Here is a 22,963-nt window from a genome sequence, read left to right as displayed (position 1 = left end):
CACGCTCACTAAACCGTGTTCCTCAGTGCCATATCTACACCTTTCTTGAACACCTCCAGGGACAGTGACCCCACCACTTCCCTGGGCAGCCTGTTCCAATACCTCACCACTCTTTCTGAAATTTTTCCCAGTGTCCAACCTAAACCTCCTCTTGTGCAACTTAAGGCTATCTCATGCTATCACTGTTACCTGGGAGAAGAGGCTAACCCACACCTCGCCACAACCTCCTTGTTGTAGAGAAGGCAGTTGTAGAGAACAATAGGATCTTCCCTGAGCCTCCTCTTCTCCAGACTGAAAAATCCCAGCTCCCTCAGCCACTTTCCATAAGACTTGTGCTTCAGACCCCCCCACCCCAGTTTCGTTGTTAGTGTTGTTGCTGTGTGACAGCTGGCAGCAGAGGGGCAGTCTGACACAATGGCATCTGACACAGAAGTGCGTAAGAAGCAAAGTGTGGGACTGAACTTCTACATGTGGAAGAAATGGCACTATTGACATTCACTGATTCTTGCTGAACGTTGATGGAGACCAGACAGTGGATATGAGCACACTGAGGCAGTGAGCAGTGAAGTTTCTGCCGCAGTGCCAACAACACCGGGTCACTTCCGCTGGAGCAGATCTTTAGGAGACAGCACGCAGGCTACTGTTCATTGCTGGTGAAAATGCACAGCTAATGGCGGCAATGTGCTGACAAATAGTGTTTTGTGGCTGAGAGTTTGTTCTATCAAACAGCACGACTGTATATGTAGCACTTTTTGTATCTGCTGAAGTTTCCATGGAAATAAATAGGAAGCATTATCTTCAGAGCGAGCTATGTCCTTTCCGTTTCTAAAGACAGTCCCATAGGCAGCCTTGGATCAGCTAGGTGTTTCGAGCAAGCCACTCCGCAGGTGTTTTTGCCGCGGTGTTTTTGCCGAGGGGGTGCTTCAGCCTTACGATCGATCAGACAGGGACGGCCGTGCGTCTCCCTCACCGTCGTCCTGCGCTCTCACACCGCCCACCGAAGAAACGCTGCCACCGCCGGGCTCAGGGCCCAGAACGCGAGGGCTGCCGAGGCGGGAAGAAGCCGCTCCTCTCAGCGGCGGGGCAGCCCCAGGACACCGGGGCCGCAAACAGCCGATCCCGGAGGCGCCCGAAGCCGGGACAACCGAGGCGCCCCAGGCCCGCCGCGGCCCTCCCCGCACTGCCGGCGCGGGTGGAGGGCGGGGCCGGGCGGCGCGGCGCTGCCGGAAGCACGCGGCTCCCGCCGGGGTCGGGGTGAGGGCGTCCGGCGGGCTCGGGCCTGCGGGCGCCCATGGAGGGCTCCGAGGACGAAGAGGCGGAGGCCGGCGGGCCGCTGCAGCAGCTCGTCAAGCGGCAGCGCAGGGAGAAGCGCGAGCTGCAAGGTGAGGAGGGCCGGGAGCAGGGAGCGGCCTGCCCGCTGGGACAGCGCGTGGAGCTCCCGGCAGCTAGAAAGGCCGAAGGGACGGCGGCGGTGGGCGCTTTCTTGCGTTAGCGTGTGTCTCCCGGCCCGGCGTTGTGCTCTTTAAGTTTGTTGTGAAGGGAGACGCGCTTTGGTGAGGCGGTGCAGAAGCGCTTGCCGAAAGGACCCGCATGGCCGCGTGTCATCGCTCGCGGCGCGCTGCGGCCTCCGGGCTCGGCCGGCCGCGGTGACGGCGGTCACTGCAGCGCTGCGTCCGCATCTCACCGATACGGTGCGGTACCACGGCGTGACTGAGAGGTCCTTTAGATGGGTTCTGTTGAGCTGCAACAAAAAAGGTTGACCGTTACCTTTTCGTTAAGCGTTTCCCATTGTTTATGTATTAATACGAGCTTTTCCTTATCTGCGTTCTTTGGTATTTAATGAAAGAGATCAATTTGCAGCCTTTGATCAGAAGGCTAGTTTGGCAGTGTATTATTATTATAGGAGCATATTGTTTTGGGATGTATCTTCATCCCTCAGGTAAAGCAGATATTGAAAAGAGAGGCAGTAGTCAAGGGGTCCTGGTAGATGCAAAACTTGACATGAGCCAGTAGTGTGTGTGTGCAATCCAGCAGGTCAGCAGTAACCTGTGCTGCATCAAAAGAGGGGTGGCCAGCAGGGACAGGGAGGTGATTGTCCCCCTCCACTCTGTTCTTGTGGGGCCCCATCTGGAATACTGCATCCAAGTGTGGAGCCCACAGTACAAGAAAGACAGTTGGAGAGGGTCCAGAGAAAGGCCACGAAGATGATCAGGGTCTGGAGCACCTCCCCTGTGAAGACAGGCTGAGGGAGCTGGGCTTGTTCAGCCTGGAGAAAAGAAGGCTACATGGTGACATCATTGCAGCCTTTCAGTACCTAAAGGGAGCCTACAAACAGGAGCGGAATCAACTCTTTGAAGGGGTTGATAACTGCAGGATGAGGGGAAATGGTTTTAAGTTGAGGGAGGGAAGATTTAGGTTGGATGTCGGGGAAGTTTCTTTACAGAGAGAGTGGCGAGGTGCTGGAACAGGCTGCCCAGAGAGGTTGTGGATGCCCCGTACCTGGAGGTGTTCAAGGCCAGATTGGATGGGGCCCTGGGCAGCCTGGTCTAGCATTAAATGGGGAGGTTGGTGGCCCTGCATGTGGCAGGGGGGTTGGAGATTCATGGTCTTTGAGGTCCCTTCCAACCCTGGCCATTCTGTGATAGTGTGATCTGGAGACTCAAGCACAGGAAAGACATGATGCTGTTGGAACGAGTCCAGAGGAGAGCTATTAAGGTGATCAGATCAAGGGCTGTTGGTCTCCTGTGAGGAAAGGCTGAGGGACTTAGGCTTGTTTAGCTTGGAGAAAGCTCTGGAGAGACCTCACTGTGGCTTTCCAGTACTTGATGGGTCCTTATAAACAGGAGGGAGGGCGACTTTTTACATGGGTAGATAGTGATAGAACAAGGAGGCTTTGAACTAACAGAAAGGAGGTTCAGATTAAATGTGCGGGGGAAGTTTTTCACTGAGAGGGCAATGAGGCCCTGGCACAGCTGCCCAGAGAAGCCTGTGGATGACCCATCCCTGGAGGCATTCAGGGCCAGGTTGGATGGAGCCCTGGGCAGCCTGATCTGCTGCCCTGCACACAATCCAAGCCTGCTTGAATTATTCCTCCTTGAACCCATTCTTCTTTATATAATAGTAGCATAGAACACTTCAGTGTCATGATTTCAACTGTTAAAAGAAATATGTAATGTAAAATATGGTGTGATGTGCAGCCTGATATCTGAACTGTTAAAGCATTCTGATATCTTGAGATACGTAATTTTTTCTTTATGGCTAGCAGGCCTCCTTTAGGCCATGACTGTGGAATTGCTGTAACATTTTATCACACTATTTTAACAGCAAAAATTCAAGGCATGAAAAATGCTGTTCCCAAGAATGATAAAAAGAGGCGAAAACAGCTGGCTGAAGAAGTCGCCAAACTAGAGGCAGAACTTGAACAGAAGCACAAGGAAGAATTAAAGCAGCTGAAGGAAACTATGCCCGAGCAGAATAAGGTATATTCCTTAACCTCAGCTGAAGTTGTGTGGATACAATTTGTGTTCAAACTTCTTTAACTTTTTAAAAAATTATAATTAACTAACGTGTAATTTTTTAAAGCATTTCTCCTTTTCCTCGCTATATTTCCTTGTAGTAACTCTTGTAATCTTTGGAAAGATCCAGCTGCTATGTTGGTTAAGCAAACATTGCTGGAAGAAGCATTTACTTGCATTCTTAATGGTGAACAGTATTTGGTTTTGCTCTTACAGCTAAGTTAATAGCTCAGGCTAATTAATAAATAGTATGCATTTTTATAGTTGTTATGTTGTCATTCTCATTACTGTAAGCAGTAGGCTACTCGAGTACTGGACTGGTGAACTTCAGTAGGCAATTGAAAAATGCATTCTGATTGGTTTTGCGATTCTGGCAACATTATAGGAGACATTCTTTTTTTGCAAATACATTTCCTGTAGTCATGAGAGTTTTGACTTAAAGGCTGTTGTTAGGCCTTGTTGGCAGTACAGCTACTTGAATGTTTCCAGTGTGCTGTGATTAATTTTTTACAGAGGCTTATTCCAGTTTAACTGCAGGAAATACTGATGAGTAAACTATATATGAGCATTTAATTAAATAATGTACAGAAATTAACGTACGTTTTAGCAATTACTAAATAAAGTGACTGAAACTCCCATTGCAAACAATTTGCATTCCACAGACTTAATTCTGTATATCCAGTCCTGAAAGAAACCCTTATTTCTAACATGTACTTGAGTTTAAATGCAGTTGATGCACGCAGGCCTGTTCATATACTTTCTTCTATCTAAATGGCAGTACAGGTTGCAGCTAAATTGGCACGTTGGCACATTGTCTGTGACTGATGCTATGCTCCATGCTCATTTGTCTCCTTAAGTGACTTCCTAACTTCGACTTTTTGCTATGTAAATCTTGTAAAGAAACAAACAAAAACCTGTCTCTGCAGTGCTTTCTGGACACAAATGTTTTCTAACTTCAGGAGGAAGTAAGCAGGTTGGCCTATTGCTTGAAAACAAGAGAGAAAGGTTAGTGAAAGACTTTCAGACAAATTGCCTTGTCTGAGAAGAATCTACTGAGATTCCCTTTGAAAACGTTTTCAGTTGCGAGCCCTATAACGCTATGCAAACCTTATGTAGTAGCCTTTAATCAGATTCTTAAGCAGGTGTTTAATTCATAAGCATTAAACGTAACGCTTCTTAGATTAGTTTCAGTGATTTGCTTCATTTTTGCCAATGAGTTGTCAAAGTAGTAGCTAAAGTTCCTGTGGCAATCATAGATTTCACTGTGAGGATTTTGGTTTGAGATACCTGTTGGTCTTCTCAGATTTGTTTCTTGACTTCTCTATTCAGATCAAAAGTACACCTGTGCTTTCCAGGGCAACATCTTGTTCATACTGTAATGAGATGAGTTTTGACATTCTGTCTTAGAAATGTCAATTCTTGTTCTCTTCCAAGTACTTATTCTTTGTTAAGAAGGGTGGAGCCTTCTGATTTAACTAGCACTGAACTTGTTAACAGCTCTCTGGCTGTTTCAGCTTAACATGCATCTACAGGCAAGGAGAGGAAAACTCCCCAGCAGCCAGTAAGCATGTGTTCAAGCTTCACTGTGGAAGCCTGTAAGAGAACATACAGAATTGTGCAATTCACAACCATTCATATTTTGAGATGAAAGGAAGAAGGTAATCAGATGGTTGGGACGTGAAACGCTTGACTGTCAGCTATGAGAGGCTTTGTGGCGTGCTGATCTTTGTGTAAAAACACTGTACATATACATTGAGACTACCTTGGAGCAGCTTAAAATTGTTTTGGGAGATGCTCATCTCGATTATTTATACCAATAAGAACTTTTAATGCCTTTTTTTCTCTTTTCAGATAGATTCTATAGCTGATGGTGTTGCAAATTTCGAGCTTGAGGGACGGGAGCAGCAGATTCAGCATCCTCGAATATCAAAAGCACAGAAGAGACGGGTATGATATAACATCAAAACATTTTACAAATATTTGATTAAATTCTTTTCATTTAAAATAAACTGTAGTAGCTGGTAATGATTTTACAGAGGGCATTATCTGGATAATTCAGTATTGATTTTGCACCTACTGGATGTCTTGAAAACTTGTGAAGTTGCTATGTAGTCATTTGTAAGCATTTTTAAAATAGTTGCACTTCTTTACATTCAGCTGGAAGTCTGAATAGATGAGGAGGTAGAAGACAGGAAAAAAAAAAACAATTCTAAAAACCAAACAGTTTTGTAAGAATTACACTGGAATTACTAACAAAGAAATAAAGTAAAATACCATAGGATATGTGGAAAAAATGAAAGTAATAAAACATCACAGATTCAACAAAAGAACCTTAATAATGAAGTTCTTGTAAATTTGTGAGTTTGGGGATTTATTGGTCATTTAGCATTTGCTAAAACTTGGGTTTAGGTTTCTGAAACTTAGTAGTACTGATTTCAGAGAACGTTTCATAAACTTCAATGTACTGAGGAAGCATTTCAGTTAAAGAGTTAAAGACAACTACTAAGTGAAGAGCTGTATAGACATCTTCTGAAGTCTAATAGTTGGTATAATTTATGTTTACAATCTAAGGAAAAAAAAGCTGCCTTGGAGAAAGAAAGAGAAGAAAGAATAGCTGAAGCTGAGATAGAAAATCTAACAGGAGCAAGGCATCTTGAAAGTCAGAAACTTGCCTCCTTGTTGGCAGCAAGGCACTTGGAGATTAAACAGATTCCTTCAGATGGCCATTGCATGTACAGAGCTATTGAAGATCAGCTCAAGGATCACCACAACTCCTGGACTGTTGCAACTCTGAGAAATCAAACAGCAAAGTATATTCAAAGTCACTTTGATGACTTCCTGCCATTTCTTACAAACCCCAATACTGGAGACATGTATAGCAAAGGTAAGAGTTGTAGTGTAAAACATTTTAGAAACCATTATAATGATTTCTGATATTATTATTGCCCTCTGTTACAGCTGAGGTGTGACTAAGTCGTTATTATATATTTGTTCCTGAACTTCATTAGTGTATTGGTTCTGCTGTGTTCTAAATGCTGTAGAAGTTAACAACTGTTTGGCTAATTTGGAATTCAAAAAGCAACAGCTCAACTACTTGCAGTTACAAGATACTAAAAATATATCTCACTAAGAATTAAGCATAATACTTGCTTTCATACTCTATTCTAGACTCTCAAAACAGTAATTTTTGAAACACATACGCAATTTCATGCTTTTTGTTACTAACAATTCCTTGAATAAAAAGTTCAAAATGTAAACTTCTGTTTTTCCCCCATAACTTTCCTTATTTCTGTCTTCAGTCTTCATTTTTCTTTCCAAAACAGTTGTGCTTTTTGTTTCTGGTTTCTACTGCTTTTTTTTTTTTTTTTTTTTAGTGAGCATATATATTTTCCTGTGTTTGGACTTTTCAAGCTCTAGTTGTTCATTGTGCAACTGTTATTTTTCCTTAGTTGCTAGCTCTCAAAGGAGAGGACTACTAACAGTTGACTTTTTTTTCTTTCCCCACAGAGGAATTTGCAAAATACTGTGATGATATAGCAAATACGGCTGCGTGGGGTGGTCAACTGGAAGTAAGTGTCGTATTCACTCAGTTCAGAATTTTGGAAATTATCAATTTATCTTTAAAAAGGGACTTCTTAGGAAGTAGTGCCTGTAGGGATAGGGAAACATAATTTTCTTCTGTTGCAATTTTCTCCATGTCGGCATTTCATATGGTCTACTGATGTTCTGTTTGACAACAGGTAAAGAATTCAGTAGCTTAAAATATTGTTAGAAAGAATGACAGTAGCATTAGGGGAAAACTTTGTCTTAAGGGGAAGAAAGCATTTTTATGTTGTGCAAGTTGGTGGTAGGTGGACTGTGTTCAGTTTTGGGCACCTCAGTACGGAAAGAAAATGCTGAGGTGCTGGAGCAGGTCCAAAGAAGGGCAGCAAGGCTTGTGAAGGGCTTGGAGAATGTGCCCTGCAAGGAGAGACTGAAGGAACTGGGGTTGTTTAGTCTGGGGAAGAGGAGGCTGAGGGGAGAACTTACTGCTCTCTTCAAATGCCTGAAAGGTGATTGCAGCAAGAGGGGAGTTGGTCTCTTCTTACTGGTGACAGGTGACAGGATGAGGAGAAATGGCCTCAAGTTGCACCAGGTTGGGTATCAGGAAAAACTTCTTTACAGAAGGGTTGTTAAGCACTGGAATAGGCGCCCCAAGGAGATGGTTGAGTCACCATCCCTGGATGTGTCTAAAAACTGTTTGGATGTGGTGCTCAGGGACATGATTTAGCAATGGGTTGCTAGAGTTAGGGTAGTATGGTCTGGTTGTGTTGGACTCTATGGTCTTTAAAGTCTTTTCCAATCTGAGCAATTCTGTGATTCTATGACAGTTGGACTAGATGTTCTTGGAAGTGATTTCCAACCTTGACGTATCTATGATTCTATAGTAACAAAGCTGACTATAATGGAGCAGTATTGGATTTTTGTAATAACCTTTAAGGTTGAGAAAGTACGTTGTCCTTTTTTTTTTTTTTTACTGCTTTCTGAAGTTATTATGTAGCTAGCACAATGTTGTGTGTTTTTATCAAGGTAATAAATAACTTAAGGCAATTAATTAGTTGGAAAAGCTGAAGCTATTTCGCTTTTTAATAAAGTCTAGTTTGTAAGAACGTTTGAAATGTTATAACTAAACTCATGCTTGCTAGAACTAAATAGTATGTCTGCTCCCCACTTGGATTTAATCGTGTTACTGAATGGTTGGGTTTTTTGCCTTACAGCTAAGGGCTTTGTCGCACATTCTGCAGACACCTATTGAGGTGGTGCAGATGGATTCCCCTTCCATTATTGTTGGTGAAGAATATTCAGGCAAACCAATAATACTCGTGTAAGTATGTAATTTTACCCATTCTCAAAATTCTTACTAACATTAATAAAACTTTCTTTTTTATTATTATTCAAAGCATATGTCAGTCTGTATCTGAAAGTCACCAACATTAAAACCTGCCTTTATTAATACTCTGCTTTTTTTTTTTTTAATGACCATTTATTTTTCTGTGCTAAAGCTTGAACTTAAACTGTCCAGTGCTGCTAATGTTTGGCGTGCAGTATATTTTAGTATATTTTAAACTAAATATTTATTTTCTAACTTTTTTTCAGGTATATGAGACATGCTTATGGATTAGGAGAACATTACAATTCTGTAAAACTTCTAACAGACACGGCTACAGAAAATGGCAGCTAGTATTAAAAAATCCACGTTAGTAACAATTGCATCTTGATATGTTGGGCTCCAGACAACTGTTAGATGGACTAGAAAGTAAAACTAACTGGAATGGATAAAAAATGGAAAAAAAGATGTTTGAGGCTCTGCTGGGAATCATAAACAGCTCTTTATTTGAAACACGGAAACAAAAAGTTCCAAACACCACAGTATTTTGAACTTGTTGGTATTAATCATATTTAGAAAATCTCTAAAATACTGACTGTGTGGGTCAGAACTCTTTTTCTGTTGGTTGGTTTGTTTTTCTTTTCGTAGAACTTCATCTCATGCCACTGTGAAAATACTCAGCAGCAAATGGTTAATCTGAAATATGCTAAAGAATTAAGGTTACTAGATAGGTTTCTGTTGGATTATTTCTTGGAGATTTTCATGATCATGGAAGAGTTGAGGACTTCAAAATAATTGATTTGTTTAGACTGATGGAGTATTGTTTGCTGTATTTTAGTTCCATCAGAATCTAGCTTTAATAATATAGTAGGGATCCCCTTTATTTGGGCAGGGAAGAGCTTGACTGAAGGAGTCACAAAAAGTGTCTTAAAATTTTACAGGCTTTTATCAAGTTTTTTACAAGATCTGAGGGCTTTACTTTTATTTTGCTGTAGGATGCTGTTGATGCTGTTCCTAGTACTGAATCTTACGGTATTCAGTACCGTAGATAACGGTAGAGAATTGTTGCTAATGACTGTACATCATAACATGGATGAGTCAGCTGTGCTGTTTATCCTTCATCTGTGTGTTTTGGTGGTACAGAAATCTTACAAACAGGTCCTCAGTTTCCTTAGTTCAGGTAGTGAGACTTTACCTGAACTCATCATGCAAGGACCTGCTGATCTATGCGTGGCCTAAAATGCAGTATTTTATAAGGCTTAAAACAGCTGGTTGCATACAAGTGTAAAAATAACCACCTTCTCTTACATCAGTAACTTTAAATGTGATATGCAAAATAATTTATGTTTTCCTTTTTATGCACAGAGAAGACTTGAAAGGCTTGTGTTTTACTTTTTGTTTGTCTTTTTACATTGGAAATGTAGATTTTTGTCTTGAGGTTGCTACAATTATGATTCCAAAACTGGTATCAAACTGTAATGCAATCAGTTGTTTCTTAATAGTAGAAGTCATTTTGATCTATAAGCCATAGCCTATAACATCATAATTGTCTGCATTATCTTAGTGCCAGTAAGTTGCTTTGGAAAAAAGCAGTTCTTGTCAGATTTAAACATGTTTGCACTCAATTGAAGATTATGAGGTAACAGTGCACACATTGTAATCTTTTGATGAATTTAGCCAGTGGATACATGTTCATAGGACTTAAAAATTGCAAATCTGCTCTTAATCAAATAGATAAATGTTCACTTTATGAATCAGGTTCTGTCTGAATTAAACACTTTGAGAGAGGGAAAAGTAGAAATAAAAAAGCAGTCATAGCAGAGGTCTGGGGGGGGCAAAGAGGTGCTGGCTGAACAAGCAGAACACATATTAAGAGTTTTTTAGAATGGTTTAGGTAACCATGTATTAACAAGATCAAGAATTTGCTGCATTCTTATTTATCAGACATAGTACAGCAAATGTAGCTCTATTTACAGCAGCTGTTCCACTGCAGAATTTTACTACCTTGCCTGTATGAAACCATGTTTTTAATGAAAAAGATGTCTCTATTCATAATACCACTATGAGTTTTGCTAAAAATAATAATTTCAAATATTATTCTCAGTGTTGCTTCAAATTGGCATGACACAAAAGCATATGCTGCTTTTCGTAGATACCTTGTGAAAGAAGTTCTTTGGTTTGTTGGGTTCTCATTTTTTTAATTGGTAAGAGGAAGATGTCAGAATCCTGCAATGCCTGTACTAACAGTTTGTGCTGTTTATTATGTTTACAATCTGTATAAAGAAAAAGAATGTTTTAATAGAGTGGGCAGAAAATCCTTGCTCGTGCTGTGTGGAACTTGCCAAAATGTAATAAATTGGTTTATATGTGGCATTTTTTGTTGTGGTCACTTCTAATTCTGTACATGAATTGTTCACTTCTTAATTTCTAGTATTAATAAATTTACTAATTTTTATGACTTTAGGATCCTGCTGTAGCATGAATTCTCTGCGACTCCTCCCATTCAAGCAGACAGAGGTTTGCTCTTTGTAAAATTGTGTTTATAGATGAGTTGCATGCTCAGCATTGTAGTAATTTTCAGAATAATTTATTTGAAAATATCCTTGAATTTCTCTGTAATGAAAATGACCAAGTGAAATGGAGTTCTCTTCAGAATCTTAATTCTGAATATTAATTTCCTGGTGAATGTGGGACATCTGCCTGTACCTGTCACCATCAGACTCCCCCATCACATGCCCTTCTCAAAAGTCCTTTCCCAGCTTTCTTTTATGCCCTGTTCAGATATGGGAAAGCTGCTATATTCAGGTATTGGAAGTGCCTCCATTTCCTGAACCTTGCCTTTTAGCAGTTTTGTGCCGCCCTATCAACCCTGGCTGAGCAGGGACAGGGGAAGCTCTTAATGCCCCCAGGAGTCATAGAAACTGGTGCTGTGGCAGCGCTTACTCTGAGAACTGGGGATACTCCTGCAACCTCAAGGGAGGAAGGATTTCTCACCTGGCCACATCCTGCACATCCCCTGGGCATCATCTTAGTTGAAGCTGGGGTTATAGGAGAAGAGTGAGTAAAACAAATGCAGAGGAGAATTGTTAGTTGCCGCCATAAAATCAGAAAGACAACAGAAGAAAGACTTTGAATTGCAAAAGAGAAAGCTGTGCATAAACAAGCCTGTTGTTTGGATTCAACCTTCAATCCAGGCAAGTGCTCTGTCCTGTTGTCTGCAGGGTAGGAAATCCCTCCAGTGATCTCTCCTGCTGTAACACAGCAGTGGTTCTGCATCCATTTTCCAGTTTGTCGTCCTGTCTGCCTCTGGGATGGTCATGAGAACACAATCAATCTGCTGGTGCCAACAGCCCCAAGAGTGAACTGATCACCATAAATCAGTGAGACTGCCTGCCAGCTCACTCAGCTTGCCGATCCCAGAGGGTAGAAGGATCCCAGATGAGCCTCTGGGTTGTTGGGAAAATTTCTGCTCAAATAGGCTTGCTCCATCATCTTTATTCCCAAAATAGGCAGAGAAGAGTCTCCGGCTTTCTTTATTTGAATAAAGCAAGAGTCTGCTGGGGGCATTTCCCTATAGGGTCTCTCAAAGTATCGAGTGTTGTAGCCCCCTTTTTTCCTCATCTCCCAACCACATTGTCCCTCCTTCTTTCCTCATTGGCTGAAGTAGTCAGAGGTTATATGGACAACAGGTTGGCCATGAACCAGCAGTGTGCCCTTGTGGCCAAGAAGGCCAATGGCATCCTGGGGTGCATTAAAAGGAGCATGGCCAATAGGTCAGAAGAGGTGATCATCCCCCTTTGCTTTGGTGAGGAATCTTGTGCGCAGTTCTGGGCTCTCTGGTCCAAAAAAGACAGGGATCTATTGGAAAGAGTCCAGCAGAGGGCCACAAAGATGATAAAGGGCCTGGAGCACCTCTCTTATGAGTAAGACTGAGCATCCTGGGTCCGTTCAGACTTGAGAAAAGAAGACTGAGAGGGCATCTGTCAGTGTCTATAGATATCTAAGGTGCAGAAGGCAAAGGGACGTGGCCAGACTCTTCAGCAGTGTATGGTGTTAGGACAAGGGCAAATGGCCGTAAACTGAAGCATAGGAAGTTCTGCATAATTGTGTGTAGTAACTTCACAGTGAGGGTGAGCACTGGCACAGGCTGGCTAGGGAGGTTGTGGAGTCTTGTCTGGAGATATTCAAGACCCATCTGGATGCCTACCTGTGCAACCTGAATAGGCCTATGTTTAACATATACTGTTTAAAAAGAATGTAGAAGAAGCGATAGAATGCTAGAACAGTATCCAGCAAGCATCTTAAATAAGTTTTCTGACAAGTCACCTTCAGTGGAAAAAGAAACAGACAAATATAAATGGCATAAAAACCTTCTGTTCTGGGGGTTGGTTCTGACTGCATTACTTTATTGACAAACTGCTTAACTTCATCAGTTTGTTTTTTTATTGCTGACAAATGAAGTTGACATTGTTTATAAGAAGGACTTGGGAACCCATATTCTGGCATAAACAAAGTAACTGGAAGTTGGATGCGCCGAATTTGTGCTATGTACAGAGCTCTGGTGAAGACAATTCTGAATCCTTTTCTAGCGTACATCTATACAGATGCATTTATAAAAAGTGATTAAAAATTATCTTCTCTGTATTTAATTTTAATCTACACTTTCATTTTCTATGAAGTACTTTTGTAACTTTATTTTAATGAAGCAATGAAGAAAACAGAGTACTCTTCTGGCACCAAATCACTATCTGAGAGGACTCCATTTACTGAGCTTTTCTTTAAGTCCTGTTACTAAAACACAGGCTGCATTTTGCCGAAACCAAAATGTTACTGGTATTAAATGTGGATTAACTTCAAAAGATAATTATTCCCAATGCCCAAGGAAGCATCTCTAGACTGTAAAGACAGTTAACAGCTGAGAGACCAATTAGATTGTCCTGAATGGGACAACATTTCAGCTGACCTTCTCATAGTCGTTAGTAGTTCACTTTCCAAAAGAAAAAAAAATAACAGATCTTTTTCCTCCCCTCACAGTTGTATTAAAAAAAAAAAGGATTTCTGGGCCAGTTATACGAGATCTGTTAATAACTCTTAGAAGCAATTTGCATTTGGAAAAAAACAAAGGCTTGTCAGAAGAATTTAAGCTGTCAAACGTTCTTAAATTATGCACTAATTTAAACAATGTTTTGCTTTATTTTGTGAAGTGAATTAGATTGTATTAGCAGATATGGTTATCGCTTTGCCCTTCAATTTTATTACTGCTCAGCATAAGAAATCAGATCAATTCTTTTCCTGTGCCCCTTTCTTATGTCATTGCAGCCAATGCACTACCTCCCTAATAGAAAGAAATCCTTTCGCATATATTAAAAACATAAGTTTCAGAGCACAAAGGCATTTCTGTTGACAAACCATGCTCTGAAATATTAACTTCATTGTTAACAACTTAACAAATTGGGGGGTTGGACTCGATGATCTCTGGAGGTCCCTTCCAACCCCTACAATTCTGTGATTCTGTGACAATCAAAAAATGGTGAGCCATTGCCAGATAACCAACTGTTTACATGAATTGATAGTGATAGGTGGGTTGGTTTTATGCCAGGACAGAGGAGGTTTAGGTTAAATATTAGGAGGAAGTTTTTCACACAGAGGGTGGTGACACACTGGAACAGGTTGCCCAAGGAGGCTGTGGATGCCACATCCCTGGAGGCATTCAAGGCCAGGCTGGATGTGGCTCTGGGCAGCCTGGTCTGGTGGTTGGTGACCCTGCACATAGCAGGGGGTTGAAACTACATGATCATTGTGGTCCTTTTCAACGCAGGCTGTTCTATGATTCAGTGAAACACTGTCATTCATAAGTATTTTACGTAGATGTAGTAAGAATACAAGAGATAAGTAACAAGTCCCTCAAAATGAAAAGACATTATGGCTTAAGAAACAGGAAATCACCTTTCACCTGTTTTTCACTATTTAGTTAGAATCAGGATGTATGGGAACTGCTGAGTCACGGCCTGAACCTCTGATTGATCACCTGAGGTGAGCCATGAGTCAGCCAGAGGAGCACAGGTGAAGGCAATTCACCTGTGCTGCCGGAAGGGGTGGAGCCAGGCTGCACCCCTCCTGGACCTATTTAAGAGCTGGCTACCAGAGGGGAAGGGTCTCTTCTGGAGATCCTCCTCTTTTGGTATCTTCTAGTGAGCTCAACCCAAGGGTAAGCTCTTCTACTTATTCTCTTTTGTGATCCTTGTTTGCTTTGCCTTACTCTTTTGATTATATTGCAATTATAACATCTTGATATCTATTGATTATACACAATTGTATTGTGATTATAACATCTTGGTTATACACAGGAATACGTAGGTAAAATGCAAGCCAAATATTCCTGTTATTCACATCACATGCTGTCCAAAAATTCCAGTAATAACAGAAAGCTTGTTTCATTTGGCCTTACCAACATCCCAGTCACTGCAGGTATCCACTATTTCTGGTTAGCTAGCATTTTGAAACAGACAAAAAACAGTGATTCTGAAAATATAACTTAAACATATGACCACAGTTATCCAGTACAACAAATGTGATTTAACAATATCCAGGAGGATGTGTAGCTTTTACCCTTATGTGCAGACCTTCTGCTTCAAATAAAAAAAATGCACAGGCTCAGAATTGTGGATGAATAAAAGCATTTAAATGAACAGCTATTAGACAAGAAGTGAATGACAGATGTTCAACATATATAAGAAGAAGAAGAAGAAGATCTACTAGTCACTCTGGAGAGCAGCTTCATCTATGGACAGATAGCAATAGGACTAGGGGGAATGGTTTTAAACTAAAAGAGAGGAGATTTAGGGTAGATGCTAGGAGGAAATTCATTACTCAGAGGGCAGTGAGGTGCTGGCACAGCTGCCCAGAGAGCTGTGGGTACTGCATCTCTGGAGGCACCCAGTGCCATGGAAGGGGTCCTGGGCAGCTTGAGCTGATGGGGGCAGCTGGCCTACAGCAGGGGGTGAGGCTGGGGGAGGCTGTAAGGTTCCTTCCAAGCCAATTACTCTGTGATTATGTGGTAGTTAATTATTCTGTAATGCAGGCAGTAGAGCTGAGTATATGACTTATGTGATGGGACAGATCTGATGAAGTGAGATGGTGGCACTCCATCTGCTCTGCTTTGTCTGAGTGTAATGCTTTGATGAATTGCAGTTGTGAGAATTATTGCTGTATGTTCTGGCAGCAGGCAGAGTAGGGACACTGCTTCTTGCAGCTGGTATTGGCCCTATGGATTACTCTCATCTTTCCAGCCTTCCTCCTTGGCTGGCTCTGGTCACCTTGTAGTTAGGGAATTCAATGCTAGGAAGGTTGAGTAAGTGGAACTGGGTAGCAGCTCTTAGAGGCAGCCTGGTGTCTTCTAAGAAGCCCTGATCAGATGTTTCAGATGAACCTGTTGAAGCACAGTCAGAAGAGGGCCACAAAAGTACTCTGAGGGAAAGAACACCTCCCCTGTCCTCTCACCTGGGCTGAGAGTGCTGGGGCTGTTCAGCCTTGTGAACAGAAAGCTCTGAGAAGACTTGATGGTGGCCTTTCAGTATCTAGCATGAGAATGTCCCACCTGCATCATCTGGTTAGTTCAAAAGGCAACATTTCAGGTGGTATTTTTTTGTAACTCATGCGATTGTTGCCTGTACAACTTTTTATTTTTAGTTCTCAGACACAAGCTGCCCTTTATCTTCCAGCTGCTCTCCTGTGATGCATTTTTTAATGACAAGCAGCCTGTGTTGATTACTTAATCTATGTAAGCAGCTGAGCAGACTTAAAAATAGGATCTGAACTATGAAAGGCATTTTCTCTGCCTTCTTTAGCTCTGAGAAGAACAGTAACCCACCAATTCTTTTGTTTTGAGAAACTAATAAAAGCAGCAGATGGGTTATGATTAATCACTGGAGGCATATGGTATAGGTACTTTCAGATACAATTAAAATCTTGGCAACTGCCTCTGTATGTTATAAATAGGTGTGTCATAAGAAGAACTGTTCACAGACCAAAAACTTGTAAAATCACAAATAAACCAAGGTAGTCTCTGTGTTCCCAATTAAATACACCAGGAGTACTGATTGAAAAGCTTCATCCTTTTTGCATGTTGGAAAAATTCAAGTGTATACCTTTAGCAAAAAATAAAAAAAAAATATTTATATATATTTCTGGGGAGCTGTGTTTTCTGCAAAGTCTCCCCAGATTTTATCTGACCTGCAAGTGTTTTGTCATGAACTCTAACGAGATCAGATTCATGAAGAGTCTGAAGATGCTGTTCTTGTCCAGAAATAAACTTAGGAACCTTCCAGATGTGAGTAATATTATTTTATTTTTTAAAGATTTTTTGTCGTATGATAGAATAATGTTGTCTTATGAAAGATCCTTTTGATAAAACTAAGGACATGGAGATTTTAAACTAACAACTCTTCTTCATGCACATGCATGTGCTATTTAAAAAAAAAAGAAAAACAAAACTTGACAGTATAAGTAGGCAAGAATTTGTTGTAAAATCCTAGTGGAGCTGCACTGAATTTGGAATCAGTGAGGGATGAAAGGTAGCACATCCAGTAAATAAATGTTTTTTTTTTTTCTTATCCGTATGCTGAATGTTGGAGTACAAAAAACCAAAAGCAGAACAGAGGAGGCTGTTGGAAATTGGGGATGGCTGTATGAATAGCATAAAAAGGAAAAAAGAATACAAACTTAAAGGCTACAGTAGCTGTAAAATTAGCCAAGAGACAGCAAATGAAGGTAGAAGCATGTTCTCCAGAAACAAAGCGTGATCTACACAGGTGGATCATGTACTTCTCTACAGCTTCTATTCTTCTGTGGTTCTAAAAGGGAAAAGGTGTTTGCCACAGAGACTGTTTTTACTGGCTCATAATTGTTTTAATAATATGAAAAATATCTATAGACAGGCAAGAAGTTGGAGAGTGGAGTAAGAATGTTTTAAATCCTACTTACAAAATGGCACTATTTGGAAAATGAAAAAGATCCTCAAGGAGAATTACCTAGCTGTTATACCGAAAGTTTACTTTTTCTGTTTGAGTTGTGGCTACCACAGAAAAAGCTTTGTTTGCTTGTTTTTAACAGAGAAGAAACTGGATGTCATGCTTCTGATAGTGCACTCCGTTTTTGCAGGCTGTTATTTGTAAAGGAGCGGTAACTTTCACCGACATAACAGCAAGCCTTCCCCTCTAGTGCAAGGACGTGTAACAAACACTGTGATAAGGGTCTCTTTCTGCTTGGATGGCTTTTAGTTTCTGTCATCTTCACTGACTTAGCCTTGATGCTGTCTGCAGGAATAGTACTGCAGTATTGTTGTTGCTTTTTGGTTTTTGTTTTTTTTTTTTTAATTAAAACGAGCCCTCAAACAGGACAGTCCCTTCAGAAAATTATCTTAGCTATTGAGTTTTTCCCCTGATGATGGAAGCCTGTGGACCATTGTGGATCTAGGACGTTGTCATGGATAAAGAGGGCTGTTGGGTACAGGCAGCTGGGAGGTGAGGAGCTGGAGGAGGGTTGTGCTCTGCCAGGAAGAGCAGCTCAGGTGCACAGTGCCCTGCCTGCGTGTTGACAGCTTGTGGGTCAGGGGGATGCCTGCTACACACCAGCCAATATAAAAGAGGAAGTATGCAAAGCCTTTAGAGCAACTGGGAGACCCTCTAAAAGCCTTTGGAAGAACCTGTAGGACCAACCAGAAGAAGTTTCTTGGTTGCAGGCACTGCAGTCAGATTCCATCATTGGTAAGTTGATTGCATGCTTGGCTTCTCGAGGACTGCAGTACACCCACCATCAGCATGGTGATGGTGGAATTCAAGGCATTAGGAAGTTGATGACTGACAAGCAACATGAGCACCACCATCTTCCAGGATGCACTTTTTCCCCTGCATTCCTGATGTAATATTTGAGAACTTTTCTAATTATGCTTCCTACAGGCTTGACTTGATAATGTATTCAGTTGATAGCTCAATTTCTGCCTAAACAAAAATACTTGAAAATGCAGATAGCAAATGTAAGTGTGTTTAATAAAGACATGCTGAGAACTGTAAAGATCAGCAAAATATGGCTGTATTTTTCAGACATAAAAAAATGTTTTCACAGGCAGGAGTTTTGTAATTAAAAATGTATTGTTTAAGCAAAGTGAAATGTAATTACTTCCGATGTCATTTTTCTCATGTAAACATTTTTTTTTAACCAGATTTTCCATATATTACATTTTTCCATTTGCTTCGTTTGCTGTGACTCCCAGAAGATACAAGCACATTGTAAATTGCCATTCCCTTACAGAAGTTCCTTTGTTCACTTCGTGCCTCCAGTACAAAATATAGGACAAAATCATGTCAACCTGAGTAATTTCTAAAAATCAATAGCTGCTACTGCTAGTCAGGAACATGTGATGACCAAACACATTTTAGCAGGAAAACCTAAAATATGCATATGATTTTGTATAGTCAGCTACACTTCAGTATACTTTTAATGGAGTAAAAACCTGTAATGGTTCATTTAAATTTGAAAACAAACAAGATTTAATTCCTTTTTATTTCCAATTACAGATGCTCTGAGAGAATAGTATCTAGAGAGATGATTTCTCTGTACATACCTTTTTTAAAATTTTGTTTTCTTTCTAGACAGTCATAATTTTCAGATGATGATAGACATGCTTTTTAAATTTGTAATCTGTAATTTTCCCCAAGCTCTCTGGGCTCTCCTCAGATGTCTAACTTTAATTCCTTAAAGGAAAGTTTTTCAAGGCTTCTCTCTTCTACATCCTGTTTCTTTCCCTCCCAAGTACTTGAGCACTGATAGGGAACCAAATCCTTGCAAATCTCATCTGTTAAGAAGACAATCCTAAAGCACCATAGGAACCAAAGAGGAAAGTACCATAGCTCCATAACAGTTTATGGTCCAACTACATCCCAGTCTTCTATGGGATTGTAATATATGAGCTGTGTGTCACAGCAGACACCAAGTGGAATTTGAGGCAGCAATGCTTTCTCTCCACTAATAATACAAACATCATCGCAGACTACATTAGGAGTATAGCAAGCAGATCCTCTTGTGCTTGGCACTGGTGAGGCTGGCAGAGCATTCTTGGTTTTTGGGCTGATGAGCTCAAGGAAGTCCACTGTAGGGCCATGGAGTTGGTTGGGGGTCTGTAAGATGAACACATTGGGACTGAGGGAACTGAGTTTTCTGAGTACAGAGAAGATGGTAAGGGAGGATCTAATCATAATCTACTAATGTAGAAGAATTATAAAGATGACTGAGCCAAACTCTCTTCTGGCTTTTTAGTAGTACAGGTGGCAACAATTGAACCTGTGTCTTGATATGTTTCTGTATCTGGATTTGTTTCTTTGGCCTATGAGGCTGGGAAGTGTTGGTGCAGGTTATCCAGAGAGACTGCAGTATGTCCTTGAGTGCTTGCTACACACAGCTAGACAAAGCCAGAGCTGACCACAAGATAGCTTCTTTGTATTTGTAACAGGTGAAACAGGATCTCAGTAGATGTTTTCTTATATCCTTGTTCATTTCACACAGTGTGTGAATATGTCCCTATGTAACATTAAGTTTTGTCAGGGAGGAAAGCTCAGATCTTACCTTCAAGGTCTGGGCTTCCCCACATTTATGATAAATGTTACATGATTTAGGAAGAGCCTTGAACTGTTTTTACAAATTTCAGCTGCAGCATCACGCAAAATTTTTCAGATCAGAGCAGTTATAAACGATCCTTTCAACGACCGCCATAAAATATGAGTTTCAGTGTGGTGAAAAAAGAGCTCTGTGCAGTGTGCTGTCAAGAGAGATGAGAACAGCTGAGTGATGTTACAAAAAGTAATCCAGCTGAGTAGAGAGCAAACAGGTTATCGGTTAGATGTGTAAGCTTAATTTTTTTGACATCACTTTTTATGCATAAATAAAGTACATTTGTGGGCCTCAAGTTTCTTTACCTAACTAAAACATCACCTTGAATAGAGGTAGCATTATTATGATGCAGTGTTAAAAATGAATATTTCCCGAAGTCGCTACAATTCAGTTTTTAAAGAGACTGCACAAAGATCTCCAAAACCACTTGCCTGTTTCTCAGAATTTATTTCACTCAAAGCACTGGCTGATGCAAGGCCTTTGATTTCTTTAAAAAAAATAATTTTCAAAAAAAGCCTACATCAGTGCATTAAGTGGTGCAAAGTGCACCCAAAAATGAACTTCCAAACAATTGTCTACATGTGTCTCTGCCTCTGATTGTGCCTGCCTTCCTGCTTATCGCAAGGGTATCACCAGAAGAAACAGCACAGAACATCAGTGAAGAGGATAATCTGGCGTTCACAGAATCACAGAATTGTAGGGGTTGGAAGGGACCTCCAGAGATCGTTGAGTCCAACCCCCCTGCCAAAGCAGGTTCCCTACACAGGGTAGGGTTAACCTAACCCTAACCCTAGTTAGTTCCTCAAAGCATTTTGTATTACTGAAGATTTCTTCCAAATAACTGGGTTCTAGTGACTTTAGTGATAGCAAAAGGAATATGTGAATTCCCTCATTGTAATCTAAAGAGGACAAACTTGTTCATTCAGAATGATACCGATTGGCTGTTTCTAAGGCAGTGGGTTACTCTCATTCCCTTTTAGTCCTTTTATTTCAACAGAAAAAAGTTTGCAACTGCTAATATCAGTAATTGAGCCGTTTGGCTGCTTCAGTTAACATCAACTCTTTTACAAATTGAAAAGCAATTGAAGGAAGTAGAAGCATGAGAAATAGAACAGTTGATCCACAAAGTAAAAGCATAAAGAAATAAGGGCAGTGATTCTACGCAGTATGCTAAGTTAGAGCTCCTCTTCCTTTGCAAAAAATTTAGGAGCACATTGTCCCCTAAAGCTTCTAATAAGTAGTTCACATATTTTAATCAGACAGCCAATCCTCATTCGCTCTACTAGATTAGTCTTCTCACTTGAGTGACAGCTTGCAGGAGAGTTAGAAACCATCAGAAGTAGCTCATTGAAGATGCAAAGTAAGATCTGAGTGCCTGACGTTAACTCATTAAAATGTCTTCTGTTTGACTTATTTTTAGATGCACTTAAATTTTGTTAACTGGAACTGTTTCAGGGTATATAACAGAGTACTATACTCTCTTAGCAGGGAAATAATTCTTTCTTCCAATTTTTAAAATGAAACGTGGCAGATTATTAATTCAAGCACCATACAAATTAAGTATGCATTGTCAGGAATAAAACTGTCAGTAAACCTTGATGGAAGAGGCTTAAGAATTATAGGAGCAATTGTAATTCTGATTCTGTGTATAGTACATCTTACAAACGTTTGGTTTTGGAATATAGATGTCTGGGAATAGATAACCCATAGCTATACATTTATGTTTCATTTAGGAAACAGTAATTTGAAACATAAATACCACTCATCTTCCCATGGGCATATAAGAAAATCCACATTCTGTCTGTTTCTGCCTTCTTCTAAAGCAAAAGAGTAGTACCCAAGCATAGCTCTGGAAACAGTGCTGAGCACACAAGGTTAATGTACATAACATTTTCTTCACTCAGTGAGTGTCCACAAGGATATTTTACCAAATATTTGAAGGACTGTACACCAAGATAAGTGGTGTGTATTAATTCTACTTCACTTTTTATCTCTAAAAGTTAATCTGTTTTAAAAGAACATAAAAAAAAAGCGAGGTGGAGTGGAGTTAGAATACTGTTATCGGAAATGGGCAAAAAATTCTTAACAGGCTTATCAGTGGCCTTAGAAACATCCATGTTATGATAAGAGTGAGCTAACTGCTCAAGTCCCTTGTAACAGCTGATTTTCTAAATGCCAAAATTGAATCACATTTCTCTAAAGTCCAATACAAAACAGATAAATAACTGTGAAGCACAAATTTCATAGTTACATTCAGTTCTTTATGTATAGTTTGAGAGAATCAGGGAATATTTCATTTTTGAAGAGATCTCCAGAGGCCTTCTAATTGAACATCCAGATCAGAGCAGCACTACTGTCAGATAGATCAGGTTACTCTTCCACTTCTGCATGTGAAAAGTAAAGGGGAGGAAAGGATCCTGACAACTTTTTAGGTCCAACAGGAGAAGCACTTGTTCTGTGTGTTTCTGATTGCAGTTCCCATATTCCTGTGGCCCAGCTGGTCAATGGGACAACACTTCTGAGAAGTTCTTCAGCTGAAGGTTTCCTCAGTTTGTGTTGAATTTTACTGCTTGTCTGGATTCTGTTCCCTAGCCCGTAGAGAAGGAAGTGACTAATTGGGGTTTTCTGCTTGCTTACTGTCTTGAATTCATGGACCCAACTGACAGACTGGAACAGCTTGAGATATATTTCTGGCTCTTCAGGTTATTTATGATGCTGGTGTGTTGTGCTCAATTGGACAAAATGGTCTGATGCTGATTCCTTTAGACAGGTCTTACATTCGGTCTGTTCTTATCCCTAACCTTTCCATTCTTTAATGAGCTCTCATAGTTCAGTCTTTTCAGATAAATCATTTTACTGGAAAACTGTTAAGGATTATAGTGCTGTCTTGTCCCTTTTTAATGGAGCTGGGAACAGC

General features: G+C 40.6%; 3 protein-coding genes across 4 annotated transcripts in view; 2 read left to right on the top strand and 1 right to left on the bottom strand.

Annotated features, from left to right (window-relative positions):
• The window catches only part of RBM12B (RNA binding motif protein 12B), a 1,112,412-nt gene that overhangs the window by 46,107 nt on the left and 1,043,342 nt on the right, over positions 1 to 22,963 (bottom strand). The gene's annotated exons all lie outside the window — the stretch shown is intronic.
• OTUD6B (OTU deubiquitinase 6B) lies at positions 1,200 to 10,753 on the top strand. The gene is made up of 7 exons (XM_048939628.1): positions 1,200 to 1,382; positions 3,325 to 3,479; positions 5,367 to 5,462; positions 6,087 to 6,399; positions 7,023 to 7,084; positions 8,273 to 8,379; positions 8,652 to 10,753. The coding sequence occupies exons 1-7, from the start codon at positions 1,292 to 1,294 to the stop codon at positions 8,734 to 8,736; spliced, it is 909 nt and encodes a 302-aa protein (XP_048795585.1). The 5' UTR covers positions 1,200 to 1,291; the 3' UTR covers positions 8,737 to 10,753.
• The window catches only part of SLC26A7 (solute carrier family 26 member 7), a 79,153-nt gene continuing 74,030 nt past the window's right edge, over positions 17,841 to 22,963 (top strand). The window contains exon 1 of one of the 2 annotated variants that reach the window (XM_048939615.1): positions 17,841 to 18,146. The gene's annotated coding sequence lies outside the window, so the exon portion shown is untranslated. The remainder of the gene's footprint in view (positions 18,147 to 22,963) is intronic. The other variant, XM_048939609.1, reaches the window with a different exon arrangement.

Source organism: Lagopus muta, chromosome 3 (genome assembly GCF_023343835.1).
Source record: "Lagopus muta isolate bLagMut1 chromosome 3, bLagMut1 primary, whole genome shotgun sequence".
NCBI classification, from domain to species: Eukaryota; Metazoa; Chordata; class Aves; order Galliformes; family Phasianidae; genus Lagopus; species Lagopus muta.
This window is presented reverse-complemented; position numbering and strand designations above follow the sequence as displayed.